Genomic DNA, 19928 nt, shown 5'->3' on the forward strand with positions numbered 1-19928 from the left:
ATTTGCTAGTTCTTCACCAAGGCTGCTATGCTACTTTTCTATGTGCACCCTTTTTTAACAGTCATAATGCACTTCTCCCCTGGACAGATCTGTCTCTTGAGTTTCTACACAGCAGATATCATCTCCTGCCAGTCATGGTGGGATACATCTTGTCAGTTACAAAATTAGTGGAGATGAAGAATGTGTTTGTGGTGGAAGCACAGAAGTTTGATGGTTGGGATTGAATTCCTAGTGGTCCCATAGGCTTTCCTGTCTTTTGAGATCACTGAATTTCCCCAGGTGTTGGTAGGTCCTGAAGTGGGGAGAACAACAATTGACAGCAGATGCTTGGCAGAGTGAGCCAGTAACAGTGAAGGTGTGAAGCTGAGTGTGATAATTCTGGTTTTGTGGCCCGTGTTCACCAGGGCATGTTGTGATTGGGTGGGCAGGAGTTTCCTGCTGCCTGGGAGAGCCAGAGATGAGGGAAAGCCACAGCTTTTATTGTCTCTCTAAAACACACTTTTTTCCCATCTTCTGTGCTGCACCTGCAGTGTCAGTCTGTGTGCCTGGACCAAAGCATCTGCATGAGCAGGCACATTTCTATCCATTATTTTTGATTGTCCAGCTCCACAGGTCACTGTCTCTATTCTCGTGTAACTAGAAACTGGGGATTTCTCAGAAGGCTCAGCAATGGGCAGTGGTATTTCCTGGGCTCCATCCTGTAGCTGGAACAAACAGGCTTCAGCTAAGCTCCCTCCCAGTCATTAGACAACCTCTCGCTACAGCCTTTATAAGGGTCTGAACTCAGTTTCTGGCAGTCCTGACAGAGTACACCCATCAGAGAAAATTTGATTTAAGCCTTTAGCCTCACTTATAATATTACATCATTTTAGGGTTTTCATTCACTTGAGGTGAAGAGGTGCAAAGTGAAGACAATTTATTAGACTTTACTATGCAGAAGTGAGAAAACACGTCTTTGGGGTTTTTCTTGCCTACATGTTATAGAATAGCTTAACTTCTGCTGTTCTCTTTACATATTCTACTTTTGTCCCTTTTGGGGGGTAGTAAGAAGTATGTTGTCGAGCTGACTGAACCAGCGTTTAAATCCCATGTGTATGTAGCACTGTATGACATGTGCCATTTATTTTTTGAAGCCAAACATTGGCCGATTAGGAATTCCCCATGGGCCTTCTGGAGAGAAGGTGGCTGTGGTGACTGTGGACGACTGTGACACAGCAGTGGCTGTGCGCTTTGGGAGCCTCATTGGAAACTATACCTGTGCTGCCCAGGGGACTCAGACTGGCTCAAAAAAGTAAGGATTCCTTATATTTGTGTTTTCCACTCATTCTCTTCTTCCAGTGGAGAGTAAACAGGATGCAATTAACTACTAAGCACTAAGCAATTAACCAGTAAGTTTGAAATGCAGATATGATTTAACAAGAAAAAGTAACGAGGTTTAGTTTGGGAGGTGGAATTTGTTGGAGGCTACTGCAAGGGTCAGTACACCAAATTCCTTCTAAAATTAAAAACCAAAAACAAGAAAAAAAATACCTGAAGGTCAGTGCATCTATTTGGTGTGAAAATGTAGACAGACGGGCAAATAAAATGTCAGACTTTATTAATGAAGGAGTGGCTGAAGAGCTTATTACTTTCATCATTTAAGTTAAAAGTCCTATTTTGAAATAGAAATAAAGGATGTACAGAAAAGGCCATTGAAAATCATTAGGTGTGAAAAAAGGTTTCCTGAGAGGAAAGACCAAAAAACATTAGTACTTTTGAGTTTAAAGAGAAGATGAACAGTAAGCAACATAGAGGGGATATAAAGTAATGAGTGATAGTAGAAAGACCATTGGTGCTCTAATCCCAAAAGAAGGGCACACCATTAAAATTGGGACTAATTCAAACTGACAAGATGATACACTTCTCACACAGTGTGGTGTCATTTAGTAGAACCTGCATCCACTAAATGTAATTAAGACTAAGATTTTCAGAGGCTTTTAAAAGTGTTGGCACTATATAATAATTAAGTCATTATATAAAAATGTACAGCATCTCAACCTTTGTGCTGAGCAGCATAAGCCAGTCCCTACATGACTGGGATCAGAAACAAGCATCCTGTGGCTGCACATTTTTCCATAATTTTCATTTTCTTCTTCATATTGGCCACTATTAGGGACAGGTCACTGGATTGTCTATGCATATAACAGCTTCTAAGTTAAAAGTTAGTGTTTCTGGAAGTGCTCATGTAGCAGAGGGAGGTACATGGCAACACGGGTAGACTAAACAGTTCAAATGTGCTTATGGAAGCAGCAATATAAAGAACAAAACCAAACAAACTATTTGCAAGAAATTATGAGCAATTCTTTTTTCTTCAGATCTTTGGACCTAACTGGTCCTCTCCTCCTTGGCGGTGTCCCAAACTTGCCTGAAGATTTCCCGGTGCACAACAGGCAGTTTATTGGCTGCATGAGGAACCTCTCCATCGACAGCAAGCCCATCGACATGGCCAGTTTCATCGCCAATAATGGCACTCTGCCAGGTATGAGCGACTAGCATCCCAAAAATCAACACAAGAAAGGTCTCTGCCACAGCTGTGTGTGTGTAGCCAGGCTTAGGGTGTTGAACGGTCCAGCACTGGGAGGAACCCCAGGAAGGGGCAGGAGACAGAGGGGTCTGAAATGATGCTTGTCCCCCTGTTAGCACCGCTGAGGGCAAAGCAGCCATGTGACAGGTGTTGCTGGGCATTGTGCTGCCACCGTGCCACTGGCGTGGCTGCATCCAGACCTCATTTGTTTGAGCAAGGTGCAGTCCTTGCTTGTGCCAGAGAGGCACACAATAGCCTGTGGCACAGGGCACACTTCCAGGATTAGGCAGCACACAGGAAAGGACTGGGCTTGTCTAGACCTTCTGCATTGCTAGGAGTTTCACCCAGGAATTTTCTGCTAAATGAACTTTTCTTCTATTATTTTTTTAGCTACCTTTCAAATGTCATCTTGCTCTGAAAGCTAGTGGGATTAGTTCATGAAAAAAGACAGCACTTTTAATGACTTTCTAATAAATTGTCTTTGTTCTGTAAACAAAATTCTGAAATTCCCCAAATCTGAAACCTGCTTCATGAGGCAGCCTGTTGGAGGTTCTGATTTGGTTTCCAGCCCTGGATCCCTGATCAGGATTAGTTCTGGTGATTAGGTGATTAGCTGAAGGTTTGTGTAAGAGCTAAATTGCAGTTCTGAAGTATGTTGTGTTGATTGTGCATTAAGAAGGGGGTCGTAGCATGCACTTTTGATAGATAGATTTGTCTCTATGAATTTGACATATGATCAGCGCACATGAACTTTGCCATCCACATTTTGCTTCACCAACTTCACTTCTTCAAAAAAAGAAAGCAAAAAACCCAAACCTATGTCATGTCTTTACATAAAAACTCAAATACAGTCATTTAGAGCCTTTTTCTTGTTAAAACCTTGCAAAGTAGTGGTTTTCCTGAATTTCAGGCTGTGCAGCGCAGAGGAACTATTGTGAAACCAACTGGTGCCAGAACGGAGGCACGTGCATCAACAAGTGGAACACGTACATCTGCGAGTGCCCCGTACGCTACGGAGGGAAAAATTGTGAGCAAGGTAAGATGTAAAGACCTCTTCATACATTGTCACGTGTGCATGTTTCATTACCTGTTATTAATATCTCATAGCATGTATGTCAAACTGTCATGCTTAAGGGTAACAGAAGATTGCAGTTGAGACTAAAAGTCACCTGTTATATCTTTGAAATAATTTTGGAGATCACTTACGTAGTAGATGACATACTGTCATGAATAACAGCAGCTTTCATTGATTTACTTACATAAGCAAAGTCATTCCAAAGAACTTGGCAGTATTCAGTAATTTGTTTATAGTAAAAATGCCTGATCCTAAGCCCCTTTAAATCAGTGGAAAGAATCCTGCTGACTTTATTGAGCTTTGACTCAACCCAGGGATCAGTGTGCAGTTTTAATCACCACTTTCTTGGCAGGAAGGCATTCTCTGCTAAGTATGAGCACTTTCAGTTTTACTGGGTTTTTCTTTGATTGAACACAATGTGCGTATATGTGTAAAACCTCATTAATAAAGGATAAGGAAGGAGCAGCAGGTGAGTTTTGTAAGGTGTGAACGACTTGCAGTCAGTTTCTTCCCTAGAAGCAAGGGGTCGTCTCTGTGAGGAGTCCCAGAGGGTTGGTGCTGTAAGGTGGCTGTTCCTTTGGAGTCTTCCTGGGGGCTTCCAGAAAGGAAAACCTGCTTATACTAGGCATGGCTTTCCTAGAAACAGAAGGCCAAATTCTGGCCCCTGATGCAGATGTGGTAGGTCTTTGCTTCCCTTATCCCCTGTGACACTTAGCCTAGAATAATTTGCATTGTGATCAAGGATTTTGTTCTTTTGATGTATCTCCCCCAAACCAGATATTCTGGATTGCTCTCAGCAGAGTGTGGACCCTGGAATTGCAGGTCTCCAAACTGAGCTGCACGCACCACAGGGATTTGCGAACCCCTTTAGCACAGTATGCGTCAGCCTGGGCCAGATTTAGGTGTTGGCAGCTGCTCTCCCCTTACCTGAGAAGCAGCAGCTCAGGAGAAGAGGACACATGGTTAAGTTTCTGTCTTGGAAATAAGGGTTTGTAGAGTAAGGAACAGGAAAAAGGACTGATGGGATGGAGACCTCTTCTTATGTTCCACCTCATGCAGAGCCCAGAGCTGCTATTACTGCCCCTAGCGAGGTACCTGCTTTCTGTAGCAGCTCCTCAAGTATTTTGAGCTTCACAGGTTTGTATGAAAATCTGATTTTCCCATGTGTCTCATGCCAAGTGTCTTTGTTGGTGAAGTTCTGGTGTTTTTGTCATGACCGGCTGGTCTCTGTGGTACAAACCCATGCTGATGTATCCTGAGGGAGTGCCAGGGCCCAGCTCTGCTATAACCTGTGCTGGTGTAAATGGGGAGTAGTGCTATCACATGCAAAGACTATCCTTCCCTCTGTCTTTGTCTTAGTTTTCAAGTAGAAATTCAGAATTTGACCAAACGTGTGTTTTATTTGTCGTTTTCTTATCCCATATTCAAGTCCAAACCATAAAGTTTGGGACTTAGAAAATCACCTCAGAACTGCCCTGTATACTTCACTGGAAACTCATTATATAAGTTCAGGTAATAGAAGTGATGACAGTCACATCAGCACTGCCTCCCTCACACCAGCAGTCACCTCTGCCTCCAGCACTGTGATTCCTGCATGTCCCCTTTGACACTCTCAGGCCAGGTGGCCCAGGTTCTTGCTGATCCTTCAGTTTGTGGGGTTTTTTTGAAGTTTGACTGCTTGCTTCTTTGATGATATTTGTGGGCCAGAGTGTCCCTATGGAAAAATTGCCAGCCAAGAAAGAAATTAATTTTTCTGGAATGTAACCAAAGATTTCAGGAGCCTGAAGTTAAAGTCAGGAGGAATCACAGATATGCAATACTCCTGGCTTTCAAGTTGCTCAGTTGAATACTCAGCTATGATCCTAGCAGCATTAGCTATTATTAGGCATCTATTTTTAAAAAAGTCTTAGGTAGAATATTTGCATTCTTGTGTAGGAGTGATTGGCTGCTGCATTTCTTCAATCCCTTTGGCAGTGCAGGATCTGCTTCAGGCTCACGGACGACAAAGACTTTGGCAGGTTACCAGTCCACCTTTTTTGATTTCCTGCTCTTCAGAAATTCTGGGATCTGATTTGCACTAGTGAGGATGGGGTGTTTTAACTTCACCACCCTCCTAGGACCTGCTAACTCACCTTCTGGCAGCTCCTATCTCCCTCTGATGACATATAGAAGGGAGATAAAATTAAGAAAAAATCAGTTTTACCTTTGTTGTAATTTCTTTTAAAATATTAGGTATTGCAATGCTGTGAAGAAGATCTGGCAGCTGTGTCTGACTCTTGGATGGCCAATGTCATTGCACTAGCCTTGGGCTGACCACCACAGGTCTGCACATAAACATAAGCTTTCACATGTCCTACATCCAAACTGCAGGTGATGTCCCATGGGATGTTGGCAGCGTGTTTCCCCAGGCCCTCTGTCTCCACAGGGCATGGTCCTCATGTCTTTCTGATAGCCTGTTAAATGTAGGAGTCTTTTAAAAGTGTACATAGATACACAGGTAGTGCTTCAAAGTGACAAACCCTGAGAACACAATTAGTTTGCATCACTGCAGCGCCGGCGGCAGGGAGATGCTGTGCTGGGAAGCATGTGTGCTCGCCTCTGTGGTGACAGGGGTGGTTAGGTCACATCTGGGTACACTGGATGTGGCCACCAGCCCCTGCATGGTCCCAGGCGTGGTCCCAGGCATGAGGAAGGGCTGGGGGAAAGAGGGAGGTCAGAGCGGGCTGACAGATGGATTTCTATTTTAACAGCAGGAGAAGGTGCACCCTGGCCCCAGGGAAGGGAAGAGAGTTGGGAGGAGGTGTGGGAAGGGAATTGTATTTGCAAGTACAGAAAGTCACCGCTGGTGAGAAAAGAAAGAAGGTGGCTAATTGCCATGCCAGTCCAGTTCTCCCAGGAGCAAAGCCAAAACACTTCCAAACAGCGTTCCCAGCCTCCAGCAGGTGGGAAGCCCACAAGGTTTGCATCCTGGCTCTGCTCTCCAGAGGCAGATGGACTTAAAAGTCTCAGCAACTGTCTAGAAAACCAGCAGCAAAGTTGGTAGTTGAGGTCATGGTGAGGTCAGCAGGGTAGAGGAGGAAGGAGAAGGCTGACTTTTGCACAGGTGGAGCAGAAGGAGGAAATAATGCTGCTCAACACCATTGTCCTGGTTACTTTTACACTGTGGCGCAGTGTGGGCTCATGAATTGTGCTCTCACCCAGACAGCCAGAACTTAAGCACTATGTTCAAGTTTTAAGCAAGCTGGGGACATCTATATCTGGTGACAAACTTCTTTAAATTGCTGTCTGGTTTTCAAGAGCAGGCTACACTGCAGTTGTTTCACCGCATGCTCTCGTTGGCATTCATGGAGGACTGAGTATGAATGCAAAAGGGAGATCACAGCCTGGAGCAGGAGGGAGAAGGACTGTCCTCTGGGGCTGCCTGCACTTAGCCTGGTGTGGGGTGGTTGGGTAACAACCTCTTAGAGAAGGGCAAATCAGGTTTCACTTCTGGCTTGGCTAGTGATAGCCCATTAGTCCCTGACATCTTGTTTCTCACAAATAAGGAGATAAAGGGCTTGCACTTTTCCTCCAACCCCATCACTCCACTCCCCACCCCAGCCTTTCCTTTTAGAGACAGCAAGGCAGACATATCAGAATTTGGGGGTTGGGTTTATTCCTCAGGAAAATGAACCTTCATATCAACTTTATTCCATTTTCTGCTATGGTGTCATCCCTCCACCTTTTTCTAAGAACTTGGCATTCCATAGTAACACACATGCATTTGTATAGACATGATCTGTCCTAGTACAAAAAAAAGGTGTCAAAAGTGTCAGTAGATTATGGTAGTGTGGAGCAGAAGGGGAAAGACTGTTAAGCCCTATCATCTCACTGACCATCCACATGGACTCAGCACATGACAAAATAAAAGGCTGGAGGCTAATCTAGGAGTTGTACCCAGTCTCTGAGGTCTGCTTCCACTGGCAAAAAGCTGCCATGAATGTCACCAACATGCCCACAAATAAGAATGTCAGGCAGGGGCTGAGTGCAAATCCCTCTACAAGGTGCCATGCATGGTAGAGGTGTCGTATGAGGTGCTGCAAATAGCACAGAGCTCCCATGGCTTAGTTTGTGCTTTTAATCAGTGGGACCAACTAATCCATGGTACTGTAGCTCCTGTTACCTAAGGTAACAACTTTAAAAGTCCAATGGGTGGGTGTTCCCCTATTTTCCATCAGCAAAGTACTTTCCATTGAAGGCTGTCATCAGTGTCTCCCTGTAGGAGCTGTGTTCTTGCAAGGTTAGAGAGGAGGGCAACTTCAGCTGTCAGCTAGAGGTATTTAAGGCAGATGATTTAGGCAATTCCACACAAGCTTTCTCCCTGTGAAAGGGCTGTGTAGCAGGGACAGCTAAGTAATCAGGCCCTGGAGTATTCGTAATTAATTCATATTTCCTGTTGCATCTCAGCCTTTTCCTGTGTTTAATCTGTTAATTAGAAGAAGGTAATCAAGGGTGTGTTGAAAACATCTGCGGCAACTGTTGCCTTCATACTTCTTGCTCTGTCCACCCACTCATCAGCGGAATTGTATCAGCAGAGATCTTGAGTTTACATTTCTAGGAACAGCTCTCACCTTGGTAATGCCATAGCAGTGTGGAGGTGCTGCTTTTCAGCACAGGCAAGATGCCTGCCCCACAACAAGGGAAGGTTGTGAATTTCCAGAATTATCAACTGCTTCGCAGTAACTCCCCTAGACTGGCTCTTAATCCATAGTAGATTAAATATAGCTTAGTGGAAGAGGGACTAGCTACCTTGTGTTATCACTGCAACAGACAATCATTTTTCCTCTTAACCTTTGTCCTGAAGGATATCAACTGTTTCTCTTCTGTATTTTGATTTACAGCAATGCCTTCTCCTCAGCGTTTCAGTGGTGAAAGCATTATCATTTGGAGTGACCTTGACATTACCATCTCTGTGCCATGGTACATTGGGCTGATGTTCAGAACCCGGAAAGTCAATGGCATGCTAATGCAAGCCAATGCTGGGGCTGCATCCAAGATCAACATTCAGGTAAAAATGTGGCTGCCTTTGGTTAGAAAAGAATTCATTCTCCCTCATCAGTGGATATGACCAGATGAACTACATAGCTTCATCCACACAGCTGAATGCACATCAATAAAGACATATTATTACTTTAGCGTTTTACAAAGATCAAAAGATGAATGATCAAAATATCATAAAAATCATATTCATTGGTTTAAGATTATTTTTTAACCAGAGGTAGTAGTATGCCTTAATATAGATGCAAAAAATGTATCTATTGTTTTGGGATTTTTTTGTCCATAAGGTAAGTTGGAGTCTGAATGTCCAAAGTTACACTAGGAGTTCTTACAGGCATTCATCTTGTCTTTACTCTTTGGGCTTTTTTTTCCTTTTTTGGGTTGTCTTAGGAAATGTTATTATCTTGCCCTCTCCTTCCAAAGCACCCAATCCAACACAAAAGACTTTTTTTTTCCCAACAGATACTGAACAACTACGTGCAGTTTGAAGTGTACAGTGGCTTGAGCCAGGTTGCTAGTTTGACAATGAGCCAGTCACGAGTCAGTGATGGGGAATGGCATCATTTATTGATAGAGCTGAAGAGTGCTAAAGATGGTAAAGATCTCAAGTACCTCGCTGTCATGTCCTTGGACTATGGGATGTACCAGGTAAGGCAGCATCATAACTTTGCAGCTAAGCACTGCCGAAATGTTTTTAGGAGAAAGCAGGATAAAGGACCGTGGACAAATACTTATGCTGTGAGACATTTTCTGTGGTGATTTGTGCCTAATGAATTATATTAATTTATTAAGCCTAATGATAAGATATCTTATGAAGAAGTCCTGAAAAAGACACATTCCAATGCCTGGCTCCTTACTGCTTTTTTTAGTTTTTCTGTAATCTACTGTCAGCTACTGCTTGACTCCATCACTACAGAAAGCAGGCTGGCTGTGTCACAGAGGGTGATAGTGCTTCTTATTGTGTGTCCTTTTCCCCAACAGAGCACTGTGCAGATTGGAAATCAACTACCTGGACTGAAAATGAAAAGCATCATTGTGGGAGGTGTATCTGGAGACCAAGTCTCTGTTCAGCAGGGATTTTATGGATGTATGCAGGTATGAAATGAAAAGTGTAGCAATAGATTTTGAACTTGTGAGAAAATACCCAGGTGAAAATGTGGGGGTTTCTTTTTCATCCTCAGACATTTCCTTCATAATCTAAGAATCAAAATAGTAAAGTCTACCCACTTTCCCAGGTACAAATCTGATCGCACAGGGGAACAACATCTGAAAAAAAAATCTGAGTTTGACTCATCAGGTGATGTCTCTTTAAATGTAGCCTCATCAATTAAAGGAAGTAGTGAAACACATAGTACTGTACTCTGAATGAAGACTCTAATTTAAAAATAATTGTCTTCTGTCACCAGGGAGTAAGAATGGGAGAGACATCTACAAATATAGCGACACTCAATATGAAACAGGCTACCAAGATCAACGTAAAGGACGGTTGCGAGGTGGATAACCCTTGTGATTCCAACCCATGTCCCCAGCACAGCTACTGCAGTGATGACTGGGACAGCTACTCCTGTGTCTGCGACCCAGGTAACCTGGTGACCATCCCATGCACTCATCCAGGAGATGGATCACACCTTCATGCACTCATCAGAAGCAGTGCAGCAGCAGAAGCATGCCTGCAAAGTGTTCATCTTCTGATTCTTCCTTTTCCAGTCAGTATTATCCTTCTCACTCTTACCCATAGCACCTTGAAACTGCAGTCATGGGCTAAGGATCTAGGCAACGTATCCACCAAACAAAAAGACAGTCTCTGGTCCAAAGGACTCCTGTGCCCCTCCCCTTTTCTTTTCTGTTTTTTTTTTACTTTTTATTTTCTTTCCCAGCCTTTTCTGCTGTTAAATTTCAGTCTCTCACTCTGCATCCTAATCAAGATACCTTGAATGTTTTCTCTGTTTTGGTGCGTGAGGCCAGCACATGCTGTCAGTACCCAGCACAGTCACCTCCCGTACACGCAGCAAAAGAATACAAAACTATTTGTAGCACATGCCCTGAATATAAAACTGGGAAACAAAGGCACAAGGGTGCCTCAAGCATGGTAACAGACTGTCAAAAAGAATGGCCCATTATCATTTTGGCTGTACTATTTTCCCATTTTGAGAAGGAAAAGAGTACCTTATTTCTGACAGTATCTTAGGGGGAATCTACTGATTACTGTAGATGTGTTATTAGTGTATAAGCTTAAGATAGACAGTCTTTTGGAGACATGCAAATCATAAATTACAATGGTTGCTCTAATTTTATGACCTTATCTCCCCAGGGTACTTTGGGAGGGACTGTGTTGATGTATGTAACTTGAACCCATGTGAGCATGTCTCCACATGCGTGCACAAACCCAGCTCATCCCATGGCTACACCTGTGAATGTGGACAAAGCTACTATGGACAGTACTGTGAAAGCAAGTAAGAGAATTATTTTGTTCTTGGTTTCTCGATCCTTCCAGGTAGCTCTTCTTCTGAGGCATCAGTCCTGTCACTTCCTTTTCCACTTTGGTTAACTTTCCTGTTACCATTTGAGTGTTCGTAGTGGATGGTATTTGCAGGCTCCCTGCCTTTTGGCATTCCTGAGCTCTTCCCAGAAACCAGACAAACTTCCATATTACTCAGGAGCCACTTTTCTTCATCAGCAGCTCAGGGGCTCAACCGGTTGTGTTGTGTTACACAGCACTACATCGCACCTGTGCCTTGTGGTGGACCTGGCCCCAGTTTGCTCTGCATCTCTCTTGCAGCTCCCCCAGCACACAGAGCAATGCGCCCAGTTTGGTGGCCTGTAGCCAGATAAAATCGCTTTGCAGTTTGGGTCCAGTCCCTGGACTGGCAAAAAGCCATTTCCTCTGGACAGTCTGGGAGCCTATGTCTGTTGCTTTGTGGGAGAAACGTGCTGATTCCCTCGTCAGCAGCTTCCTGGCTTCAGATAAGCATTCAGCAACCAGCCTTATCCCAGAGGCGGCACTTTGATTTACTGTAATATGGGCCATTCATGATGTGCAAATGAAGTGCATTTGTCTGCCTGTTTAGGAATAGCTCATGTGATGTTTTCTTCGCTTTGAAAACTGCAGGCTTCTTCCTCTGCCTTTTGTTGTGTGGGCTTGCAAATGTTGGCCATGCAGTTGCCAGATTTGTCTTTCATTCCTCTGGATTAGAGACACAGAGACATTGTCCCCTGTCATTATCTGCTGACATCATGTCAAGTGCAGCAGTGTGGTTTTCATATTCTAAAGCATAGAAGTACAAACCTGGTAATTACTGTAAACAAAATTGGTAGTGGTCTTCAAAACAGATGGGAAATAGCTTTTCTTTCCTAAAATGAGCAGGAAGGGGATTCCTTGTGTATTACACTGATCACAGTCTCAGCAGTGTTGTCATTTAGGCTATTGCTTGACAAAGACTCCCAGCTATTAGAGACCCAGGTCATTGCCTCTGGCCCTTTCCAGAGGTCTCCTTGCCAGCACTGGTGTTGGGGCATCTATGGGATAACGAGCTCAGAAGCTTACCCAGAATAAACAGTACCAGTGAAAATGAGGGTTATCCTTTGGCCAGGGTGGCTTTTGGCTTGCTGCATAGCTTTCAACGAGCTGTGCTGCTGCACTCATAGTTGGAATCACAGGCTTTGATTCATAGTCTGGATCAAAGCTGCCACCCTTCCCTCTTCCATGTCCCCAGCCACATGTGTCCTCTGCCTCCTCTGTGGCAGCCCAGGGCTTTTCAGACCCTGCAGTGAGCTGTCTGAGAAAGCCAGGTTGGCTAAAAGTAGTGGTTTTCTTTATAAGGTGAGCTTGCAGCCAGCTTTGCACCTGAGCTGGTGTCCCAGTAGGCTGGACAAGAAGACCTGCCACCCACAGCAGGGCTGGGGCAGGAATCTGTGGGGATGGGGAGTGGAATATAAAGTGTTGGGGAGCTGTATCCCAGGACAGTTTGTGGTGGTAGGTAAACCATGCACATGCTCAGTGCCACCTCCACTTGTAAATATTTAGAGAAATGTTCCCTCTAGGGTTTCATAGCACTGATATTCTAAATTTTCTTGTATTACAGTGTATATGCATTTATATATGTATTGATTGTTGGCTGAGATACATTAGTCTACATAAGCTGATGAAGTTGCATGCAGATTTGGCCCTAAGCTCTTTTTTTACATGTTTTAAAAGGAAACAAAATAACTGTCAATTTGATTTTCTTTTATAGGATCGACCTGCCTTGTCCCAGAGGTTGGTGGGGAAATCCCATCTGTGGCCCATGTAATTGTGAGACCAGTAAAGGATTTGATTCTGATTGCAATAAGACCAATGGAGAATGCCACTGCAAGGTAAGCAAAAGAAACCAGCCTTAAGTCAAAATTTCTTTAGTTTAAAAAGTAACTGTACCACTAATAACTACAGGTGAGTATCTGTGATAAAGTACACACAGTTGTGCTTTGTATCATATATGTATATGTGTGTGTGCACTGTGGAGTTAATCATTACCCAAAACATTTTGCTGGCACCACCCTTCTCAAAATCATAGCGTGCAGCTCCTATCTTGTTTGTGTTTGGAAAACTGAACTGAGGGGATGAAAGCCTGGCTCTGATCTCTGAAGTGCAGCCCTGTTTATCGGGTGAGATCAGACAGGGGTGCAGAGGAGTGCCAGTGGTATTTTGTGTATCACAAGTGAGTAATAGTCGTGAAAAGGCTCGGGGCAGCTGGGTGAAGTTCCCCCCTGTGCAATGGCCGGCCAAAGGCCTAGCAGATGGAGAGAGGTAAAGAATACGAAAGGCTAAATGCTTTCCTCAGTGCCACCTCTGACGAGTTTAAGAGGGAATTTCCGTGGACAGGCAGGGACAGATGGGGGACATGGGAGTGGAGGCGCCTCTGTCATAGGGGTTTTACAAAGGACTTCTCACAATAGGTTTTACAATAGGCTTGAATGACATCAGAGGAGCTGGGCCTGTGCAGACTAGTGGCTGTGAATCTAGGCCCCTGCTCCTTTCCAAAATGCCGGCAGGATACACAGCAACTGTTGCATTAAACGGAGTCAGTGGGGTGCCAGCTCCATGCTCTTGTGCAATCATGTGGTGCCTCAGATCAAAAGCATGTACAGATGCAATTTGAATATGTGATCATTGCTTCCTCTATACCCTCTACGTGAAACACAAATGGACAGTGCAAGAACCTTCCTTACTGGCTTGTTCATACCATATAGGAGTGGAATTGCAAAGCAGAGAAAACTATAAATCTTTCAAGAATATGTTTAGTGGGCACTGGCAGCAAGTGCTCAAGAAATAATGTGGGCCCTCTGCCCCCACTGCAAATGGCAGTGCAAACCTGGGGTCTCTATGACACAAGGCAGTCCCAACACTCAGCTCTGCCTCTCTGGCTTACCTGGGCTAACACAGCACACTGCCCAGAGCTATTACATTTTCTGATAGTAGTAATGTCATTTCTGTCTGTGCTTTGCAAAATTAGCCCTTTTATGATGCACACACTGTTAGAGCAGGATTTCGGAAACGTTGGTAATTTGGAATATAAGTCAAATACCTTATGTCTATCATTGTGTTTTTTCTAGGCAAATTACTACAGGCCCCAGAACAGCGACACCTGCTACCCCTGCGACTGCTTCCCGTCTGGCTCCCACACGCGTGCCTGTGACATGGAGACGGGACAGTGTCCTTGCAAACCTGGTGTCATAGGGCGTCAGTGCAACCGCTGTGACAACCCCTTTGCAGAAGTCACCGTGAGGGGCTGTGAAGGTACCTCCTGTCCAGCATGTGCTGCTGATCAGCTGGGCTGCAGCTGCAGCATCAGAGCTTCTGGCAGTGGGCAAGTGGGGGGACACAGCAGTGGCTGTGCAGCTGTATCATGGGGTGCATGTGAACCCAGAAGCATGGCTTCAGCAGAGGCAATGGGAGCTGCAGCAGCCTAAGCATACACCTCTCCTCTTAATTCTGTGCCAGTATGTCTCATGGGGACTGGGGAAAAGCAAAAAAACTCTTATCTGTTTAGTTGTCTTCAAATGGAAATATAGCAAGCTGGGGCAGAGCAGGCAGTGAGCAAAACATGTGGAGGGCAAAACACTAATACCAATTTTTCTTTAAACTTGAGTTCATCTGCCAGTGCAGTTTTGTATTACTGAGCTGTAGATGAACAGGTGGGTGAGAGCCCTTGCACCTTCTGCCCACAGAGTGTGTGCCGTGCACCTCGTGCACTCTGCCTTTCTTCCCTGTCTTGCCCGTCCTGCCTTTCCTCTCACCCACCCACCCACCCTCCTCCTGTGATCAGCACAAAGCTGCTGCAGCAGCCATCTCACCACAGTGTGTGGGTGAAATGAAGGAGAAATGTTTTCCCACAATAAAGGAGCAAGCAGAGATAGACAGAGCCAAAATCCAGAGCCCCATAATCATCCTGAGCTCTCCTCTCCTTGTACGTGTCTGCCCACTCTGCTGGATAAGGAGCAGCTGATAGGTTACAGCTTGGAAGGAGCTGCAGAGGACAGGTAACCTGAAAGGGCTTAGGAATTACAGGAAGGTCCTTTAGATAAGTTGAAATATCTTCTTGTGATTTTTGTCTTGTCAGAAAAATTGCATCATTTCTTTTTCTGCTTTCAGTAATTTATAATGGCTGTCCCAAAGCTTTCGAGGCTGGTATTTGGTGGCCACAGACCAAGTTTGGCCAGCCAGCTGCTGTGCCATGTCCTAAAGGATCAGTGGGTAAGTTCCCTGGGTAATTCATTAACTACTTACTTTATCTACATGCCTGTTTAAAGGGGAAAAAAAAAAGAGAAAAAATGTGTACATAAGGAATGGCATTAATTCATTGGGTCTAGAGACTACAGCATAACTCATGCATATCATGAGCAGAAAAGTTTACCTAGCTGAAACCAAAGAATTTTTAAGATACATTTGGAACAGTAGCAATAAATAAATACAAAAGTGCAGCAAATAAACACGTACAAAGAACAGAAAATCTCTATTTTCCAAAAGGCACAGTCCAATGTTCTATTTTCTGTTTCTCAAGCAATTCTTGCACATGTAACTTTTAGTTTATAGTGACTTGTAAATGTTCTTTTGCAATACAGCTCCTCTGGGCAAAGATAAAGTGAGGAAAATCATATACGTGATGACTGCTTTACTAGCGTTGCAGGCTACTAAAGCTAAGAGTTACAAGAGAACTCATGTTTTTCCACCCAACATCTTTTCTCTAAGTCATAAGTGAGGTGCTGAAAAACAACCTTTTATAAAGCATGTGAGGCAAATGACAACCTGCTTTTTTATACATGTTCCTGAAAACGTATCAGATTTTTAAAAACAGAGTTTTCGATCTTTTCCGAAGACTGTTCTGTGGAAAATGAAACCTCTGTCTCGCTTCTGAGTCTGGTAACTCTCTGCTGAGTGAGTTATAAATAGCTATGTGACTGCCCCAAATATTACTGGGGGAGGCCACTGCCTGTAGGTGCGCAGAAGATTTGTGGTCATGCAAGCTCATGTTCTGAAGATTTTAGGAGATAGAATTGATTTATTTTTTTTAAGGTGAAGAATATTTACATTGTTAAACACTATAAAGTTGAATTAAAATAAGCTTTCTGTACTGTTCTTGTGGTTGACCCTAGTGTCTCTTCTAGAAAATAGGCTAGCAGGCAAGGCTATAGGAATTTATAGGAATTGCACATTTTAAGTAAACTTTACAGAACATTCAAAAAAAGTAAGCTTTATAATAATGGGTATTCAGACAAAGAACCTGAGGCTTAATTGTATTCACCTAATCATGGAATAGAAATAATATAATTAAATACAGTAAAAATAATTAGATATTGGTAATTAAATGCCTTAGACACATGCAGTATGTTATGTGCTAATTAACTAGCACAAATGTAAATTTTGGATCTGTAACTTGCAATTCACAATGAAGGAACTACATTTAAAATTATTTGACAAACAGTACAAAGTATAGTAGGCTACATTAAACAATAAGCTGCTCACAGTCCATTTACAAGTGGCAAAAAGGCAACTATGCCTGTTGACTGAAGTGTTTAGCACATGCAGCATGTAGGGGTGCTGGCGTGTGTTGACATGAGGACAGCATTTATCCAGAAGGTTTTCCTATACAGGCTATTGTACAGAAATCTGAGCAGGGATTGGTTTTCAGGAGTACTTAGGAAGTGCAGAGTCCTTCTCATATTTGGTATAAATAAATGAATTAATTTGAGAGCATTAGGGCAATGAGGCTGAGAGCTGAGTTGGCAGAGCTTGAAGCTTGCCTGACTTTTCTCTGAAGCCTGGGGAAAGTGTTTCATGAAGGTTAGTAGTCTTTAACTTTTCTCTGACAGGGATCTCCAGTTTGGAAATTGAAATACATACGTAGCTCTAAGAAGCTTGAAAATGTAGGAAATCTGAAAGCTTAGGATAGCTGAAATCTATGAGTATTTACCCAGCACAGTTCAGAACATTATTTGCCATTGATGCTTTGTTTCCTGCAGGAAACGCCGTTCGCCATTGTAACATTGAGAAGGGCTGGTTGCCTCCCGAGCTTTTCAACTGCACCACTAACACTTTTGTGGACCTAAAAGTCATGGTAAGCTGTGTTGTCTTTCCCTTTATTTTTTAAAAGATCATCTGTTTGGACTCCAGTTTGATGTCACTGCACTCAATCTTTTGACTGAGTCTTTGAACCCCCTCATTTTCCATCAGGACCCTTGCGTTTTACTGGCTTTCAGTTACACTTGCCCTTGAGTTTTGTTGCCAACCCTTTCTCAAGACAAACAAAATTTTGACCAAACAACTCCCGTGTGCCAAAAATCTCTAAATTATGATTGTCTTTGTGACTAGAATGAAAAAAAAAAAGAAAAAGATACATCAGTGGGTTTTTTCGTCCTTCCTGTCTTTGATTCAGAATGAGAAGTTACACCACAATGAGACTAAGTTGGATGGGGACAAAACCATACGGATCGTGAGAGCGCTGCACAATGCCACCAAATACACACACAGCTTGTATGGCAACGATGTGAGGACATCTTATCAGATGATGATCCGAGTCCTCCAGTATGAGAGCCAGCAGCAAGGGTTTGACTTGGCAGCCACAAGAGATGTGGAATTCAATGAGGTAAGAGAGTTACTGTATACTGTGCTGAGCCCTTACAGTTTGTCTTAAAAGATAGATGGCAATGGATAATTAAATTTATCTTTCACCAAGGTGCAGCAAATATCATGTAATTGCTTAATCTGTTTCACAGATAAGCAGTCTTCTCAATTTAGGATAGAAGGTTGGTTATTCATGTGTATATGCACATGTATGTGTGTGTAATACAAATATAATGGAAAGAGCTCCTCTAATAAATATAATCATAGTAACAGCCAAAAGCAAAATTCCCCATATGAAAAAAAAATCAAGTTCATGTGTTATTCCTGACTAAAATAGTTTTGTGTACTATATTCAGTTTTATTGTAAAACATGCCTAATGTGATCATGTTCCTTTAAATGTGCAGTGAACTAAGTCTGAGCCAGTTACTGACTCTGAAGGTTTCCTCTAATTCAATTTGAAAACACTTGAGTCATGAGTTGAAGTTGAAACATTGAAAGACATTCCAATGAGTTGGAAAGACAACGAGTTGGAAAGACAACAATGAGTTGTACATTGAAAGACATTCCATGTCATATTGATATTTTAAGGCACATACTAAAATCAATGCCAGAGAGCTTCTGCTGGCCAGAGCATTCACAAAAGGCCCAGTTATTACCAAAGACCTGGTAATATTAGTGAGCAGGTCACTGTTCACAGTACTCCAGCCGGCTCAGGCAGACTTTGGGGTGAACTTGGAGACCCTGTGCAAGACAAGCTTCACCAGAAGAGGATGTCACTGAGGAGATAGGAGCAGAAGGAAATGTGGCTTAGAAAGTTCCTCTGTGTCTTGGACTATACAGTCCACAGAGAGTGGAGAACTTCTGAAATGTTTTACATTTGAGATGCACCAGATTTTGAGATACTCTGTTTTTCCTTTGTTGTGGGCTGGGAAGTGGATAAATTCCCCCATTCAGATCTTGAGAAGGAACTTCATTTTCAGCATATGTTGTTAAGCAAAAATAAGAATAAGCAAAAAAGAAATGGTTTGGAAACCTCGGTTTAATTTATTGTTCTCTGCATTTGGCACTGAAATTCATACAGATGATGTTTTCAAGAACTCCCTAAATATTTTCGGATGGGTCAGGAATTTGAAAACTAATGAATAGAGCTCATGAGAAAAAGGAGGTAACAGCCTAGGCTGAAGGAGGGAAGAGGAATTTATTTTTTTGTAGTCTCAAGTAGAAGCCTGAAAAATAGATAATAAAAAAACATAAATAATATTCACAAATATGAAGGAGGCCTGGTACCAAATACTGCATGTGTCTCCTGCATTCCTGGGAACCGTGTCATGCTTCTCACCCTAAGTTAAGGTGTCATACTGGCAGTCTCTTTTAGCTCAGATATGTGCTTGCAGCCTCAGACAATACTTAAAGGATATAGCTCCTTCTAAATGAAGCCTAAATATTTGCCTTGGCTATTTTAGAGCTTGAGGTGATCAATTCCTACTATCGTTTACTCAAACTTTATCTTAGTTAGGAATTAGGTTTTGTTACAACAACATAGTTAATATGTACACCAAGATGAAAAACTTCTTAGCACCTCTCCCATTTAAGCCTTTTAACACTCTCTTTTGGGGTCAATCTTCTTCCATTCAGCCTGAGGGTTTCTTTGCATATTCTTCTAAGAAAGGGCAGAAGGGGGAGGTCCTCAGAAAGAACTTACTTTTTAATATCATTTGTAAGCAACATAAAAATGGGGAGACAGTAACATGATTTAAGTTTTCCTATGTATTTTCAAATTTGTCTGTGCAAGTTAATACTTTTGTAATTTTTCACCATATAAGTTGTCTTTGTTATCCAGAAAACAACAAAGCAAAAGAAAAAATTAAAATAAAAGAGAAAGTGATATTGCTATCTCTGGCTTTCTTTTGTTTTTCAGAAAAAACGTTATTTTGATTTCTCTGGGGGAGTTCTTCAGTGTACCTAGTAAAAGCTGGGCTTTTTGTGTGTCTTATCTCTCTGAGACAAAGAAAACATGGTTAGGTTTTCCTTCTGCATTTTCTTGCTAGATTTCCTGTCATTAAGGGGAAAGTAGGCAGTTCTCTTACAGCCTCCACTTTTGGCTTACTTTGCTCATAAAAAATTTGGAGAGATTTGCTTAAGTAACAAAAAAACC

The 19928-nt window shown here is 42.8% G+C and overlaps 1 protein-coding gene across 5 annotated transcripts in view; it reads left to right on the forward strand.

Annotated features, from left to right (window-relative positions):
- CELSR1 (cadherin EGF LAG seven-pass G-type receptor 1) overlaps positions 1-19928 on the forward strand; it is a 168392-nt gene that overhangs the window by 117129 nt on the left and 31335 nt on the right. For all 5 annotated transcript variants that reach the window (XM_027679276.1, XM_027679273.1, XM_027679272.1 and 2 more), the window contains exons 6-18: positions 1134-1291; positions 2355-2518; positions 3474-3599; positions 8519-8685; positions 9138-9323; positions 9657-9770; positions 10082-10256; positions 10987-11128; positions 12908-13028; positions 14265-14448; positions 15304-15405; positions 17172-17266; positions 17585-17794. In XM_027679276.1, the coding sequence (XP_027535077.1) occupies positions 1134-1291; positions 2355-2518; positions 3474-3599; positions 8519-8685; positions 9138-9323; positions 9657-9770; positions 10082-10256; positions 10987-11128; positions 12908-13028; positions 14265-14448; positions 15304-15405; positions 17172-17266; positions 17585-17794 (1944 nt within the window). The remainder of the gene's footprint in view (positions 1-1133; positions 1292-2354; positions 2519-3473; positions 3600-8518; positions 8686-9137; positions 9324-9656; positions 9771-10081; positions 10257-10986; positions 11129-12907; positions 13029-14264; positions 14449-15303; positions 15406-17171; positions 17267-17584; positions 17795-19928) is intronic.

This window comes from Neopelma chrysocephalum, unplaced genomic scaffold (assembly GCF_003984885.1).
Source record: "Neopelma chrysocephalum unplaced genomic scaffold, ASM398488v2 Primary Assembly neopelma1_45, whole genome shotgun sequence".
Classification (NCBI taxonomy): Eukaryota; Metazoa; Chordata; class Aves; order Passeriformes; family Pipridae; genus Neopelma; species Neopelma chrysocephalum.